The sequence below is a fragment of the Aplysia californica genome, unplaced genomic scaffold, assembly GCF_000002075.1.
Source record: "Aplysia californica isolate F4 #8 unplaced genomic scaffold, AplCal3.0 scaffold00403, whole genome shotgun sequence".
Taxonomy (NCBI): Eukaryota; Metazoa; Mollusca; class Gastropoda; order Aplysiida; family Aplysiidae; genus Aplysia; species Aplysia californica.
The window spans coordinates 629,274-633,214 of NW_004797673.1; the positions used below are offsets into that span (position 1 = coordinate 629,274).

General features: G+C 39.3%; 1 protein-coding gene across 1 annotated transcript in view; it reads left to right on the plus strand.

The window, feature by feature from the left end:
- Positions 1 to 3,392, plus strand: part of LOC101861904 — a 6,024-nt gene extending 2,632 nt beyond the window's left edge. Inside the window, exon 3 of the mRNA XM_005104085.3 lies at positions 1,633 to 3,392. Coding sequence (XP_005104142.1) covers positions 1,633 to 2,419 — 787 coding nt within the window. The 3' untranslated portion in view covers positions 2,420 to 3,392. The remainder of the gene's footprint in view (positions 1 to 1,632) is intronic.
- Positions 3,393 to 3,941: the final 549 nt, after the last annotated feature.

The window sequence follows — 3,941 nt, forward strand, 5'->3', positions numbered from 1 at the left end:
TGTGTGTGTGTGTGTGTGTGTGTGTGTGTGTGTGTGTGTGTGTGTGTGTGTAGGTCTATAACCAGTAGCCGGCTCGTCCTGAGATCAAATAGAGAAGAAAAAGAAATAGTAAGACTCACCCTTACACCTTTTTTGTTTACAAACGTAGTGACGATGTCTCTCCTTTGGCAAGGAAGTCAAGATTAGAAAGGATGGAAGTAGTACTTGGGGGCAATCTAATTCTTCTATGTTTAGTGCAATGTCAAAGATGTATTATGCCTACTGCTCTAAGAGACAATAAAGACCATAGCGTGTATAATGGTGTGTGAGTGGGGAGGGAGGGCTTGTGCGTATACATACGGCGTGTGTGTGGTGAGTATGTGCGTGTGTGTCTGTTCGTGTTTCCTTGATTTGATGGGGTGAGAGGGCACTTGTTGGTTCTTTTCTGATTTTTAAAAATCCGATTCTTGTTGACCTAATGTTGAAGTATTACTTTAAATCACAAAGACTTATGCAAAAAGCAATCTACATCGTGTGTGCTGAATAAAAATAAAAAGATATAAGTCACATTCTGCTAAAAATAGTGTTCTTGGTATGACGATACACGACAGGGGAGACAACAAAAACAAAGAGGTTATATTTAGTACTAGATTTCGCGGCAGTGTTGTCCCCCACGTAAACGAATGGGGGCTGTTTGTGCCAACTGTGGGACGCTGAATCTCAAGGGCAAGTTTAACGGCCGGGTAAGTAACTATCGAGTATCACGTTCAGGCGTTTCGGGGGTCTTAGGAGGAAATCTGCTAGCTAGCATTGAAATAATAATGTGTGAGGCTGCATGGTGAAATCAGGCGCTCGTCAAGATACAGAAATCTGAGAAACAGGCATTTTCCCGAAAATTTTAACATTTTTATCGAATCTTTATTTTTAGACTCAACCTCTTTTATGTCCACATAAAAACACATTTCCATGTGAATTTTATTGAAAAACATTGACTAAAAGCACAAAATATTTCATTTTTCTGTTTTCAAGGACTCTTTAGCAATTGGAGTTACCGAACTTTGACGACCATTTTCTCGCTAATTTCACCAAAGAAACCAGGCAACCTCGCTTCCTTCAATCACAAATATCTTGAGTTCTATTCAAGATAAATGGATATTTATTTGATTAAAAGCAAGGCAAATAAATCAGCTTTTAGATGATACCAATAAACCTCATGCACAATAATTGACGAGCGACTGGTTCCACCACGTCGAGACACATTTTGAGGCAGGACGGTGTTTGATGTACGAGAGGTCATGGGGAGCCGGGTGGGACTCAGAGTGTTCATGTAAATGGGGGCGCGCCGGCCATGCCGATGAGAGTAAAAAGTAAGAAGACTCTCATGTCTGACATAATATGTGACGTCAATGCTGCGAGCTCTAGTATCATAATAATAGTTAACCTCTTGGCGTTTAAATGAAATGACTGAATGGCTTTAAATCAGAGTCATGGCCTTTACGAGGTATCCAAATTCGTAGCTCATCATACGTATATTCACCTTTTTTTTGTGTTTTGGTTTTTGTTTGTTTGTTGGTCTTTTTGGGGTTAGCATTTTTTCAAAATGACCTCTGGGAGACTTATCCTATTTTTAAACTCTTCCACTTGCACTTCTAGGTTTACTTTTATGGCCTCCTTATCTCTGAACAACCTCGACACCAAGGATGCTTCCCAGTATCGTATCCCTGGCCATCATTTTGCTGTAACAAGTCCTGACCCTTTGCTTTACTGGGGAGAAGAGAATCCCGTTCTAGAGGTCACAGTTCAAGGACCCAAACGTCTCGAGGTCCTTTCTAGTATGGCCATAACTATTCAGTACTTGAACGAAGGTAATAGTGAAAAGGAAGTGTCGGAGAAGACATGCCATTTAAAAGATGAGACGGACACAGTCTGCGCTTCCATCTTGAGAGCGGAATATCGGAGTTCGAAGAAGATAGCGATCACCATTAAAACATCGAAGATTCTACCGGTGGGCGTTTCAAGGATCAGCACGATTAAAGAACTCCGAGGAGAACTTGTGACCAAAGTAGAGCTCACGACACTTGTCTCCATACGCCCGTTAGCTGCAGCAGAGAATTATCCTGCTGGTGTTAACATAGTAGAGATGCTTCCTCCGGTGTGCGTCAGCGATACGTGTGACGTGTCGTGCAAGATCTACGGAGAAGCCGTGTATCCTCAGCTTTCAAGAGGGGAAAGAAAAGAAAAGTTGACAAGCGGTCTTATAAACAGTACATCGATGACTGGCTCGAGTATTACCTCCACCTGGTCCCTGAAACGGAGAGGAAAAGACGTCAAAGCTGAGAACGTGACATGTACTGGTAAACCCTCTGGTAGTGATATTTCAATGTCCAGGACGATGACCATCATTTACCAGGACCAGTTTACACCAGGGCCGCATCTTTAAGCAGAACAAACACCTGTTGTGTAACACACAGCGCACACTGCCAATTTCATTTGATTGAGTCGGGGACAGTCAGGTTTTTTTCATGAATCGGGCAAAAGTCATTATTTTGGCACAATTCGATCGAACTCAACAAAATTTGGCTGTGACTTTTGAAAACGCGTTTGCATTTCAAGGTCGTAAGTAGAATTCGGTCTAATTGTGCCAAAATGGAAACATTTTCCTCTCAATGAACGAAAGTTTGGCTGGCCCCCACAGGGTCATGAATTTGATGGGCAGTTTGTACTGGGCATTATATTTCAGATTATGTCCGAGTTCTTTTTTTTTTACAGAATATGTTACAACCTTAAATGAGATTGCCTGATGCTAATATGTTTAAGCGAAACGAGAGCTGGATGGGCTCCTGACATTGCAAAAGAATGAAAATATGTCTTAGGTTAAGGTAGTGTTGATGTTTGATACTCCGGTGTATGCCAAATTCCAAAAATGATGCTATTAATCCTTTAGGTTTTTTTAAATTGAGAAGAACAATTTCATACCTTCACATCTGACTATAATGTTTCAGGGCTCAAGTTGCGATTCATTTTTTTCTTCTAAGAATTGTGTCAAAATAGAGAGAATAGCAGTCTTGGCGATACATGCAAATTAAATCAAGCGTGCCATATTATTTCAATGCCGTTCTGTATTTACAAGCAGTGAAACAGGTGGTTTAACGCATTGCAGTTATGCATTGTGGTCATTTGACAAAGCTTTTAAAGATGCTCCGTATTGGGGCACTTTAAATAAAGCGTAACTTCGTCATTCATGCAGATCTTTCAATTTTTAATTTTTTTTTTTACCTTAAATTTGAAAAGATAGGAAACAATATGCTTACTGTGACATATTATGCAAAGTCATGTTTCCTGATTTGTGCTGTTACCTCGTTGTTCTTGCTGCTGTTGATTTCGCTCATAGCATTGACACTGTTGTTGCCGTTGTTATAGTCGTTGTTACTTTTTTGATAATGTTGTTTCCTGCTGTTTTTATTGTGGCGTTTTGGCCGTTGTTTATTGTGGTTGGTGCTATTGTTGTTGTTGTTGTTGTTGTTGTTGTTGTTGTTGTTGTTGTTGTTGTTCTATTGTTATTGTTGTTTTTGTTGCTGTTACGTTTGTTGTTGTTGTTGTTGTGTATTTTTCTTCTTGTTGTCCTTGTTCGTCTAGTTCTTCCTTTTCTTTGTGCTCTTGTTCTTTGGTTGTTGTTGTTATTGTTGTTGTTGTTTTTATTTATATTGTTGTTATTGTTGTTGTTGCATTTTTGTAGTTGTTGTTGTTGTTGTTGTTGTTGTTTTTATTTATATTGTTGTTATTGTTGTTGTTGCATTTTTGTAGTTGTTGTTGTTCTTCTTCTTCTTCTTCTTCTTCTTCTTCTTCTTCTCCTTCTTCTTCTTCTTCTTCTTCTTTTTCTTCTTCTTCTTCTTCTTCTTCTTCTTCTTTTTCTTCTTCTTCTTCTTCTTCTTCTTCTTCTTCTTCTTCTTCTTCTTCTTCTT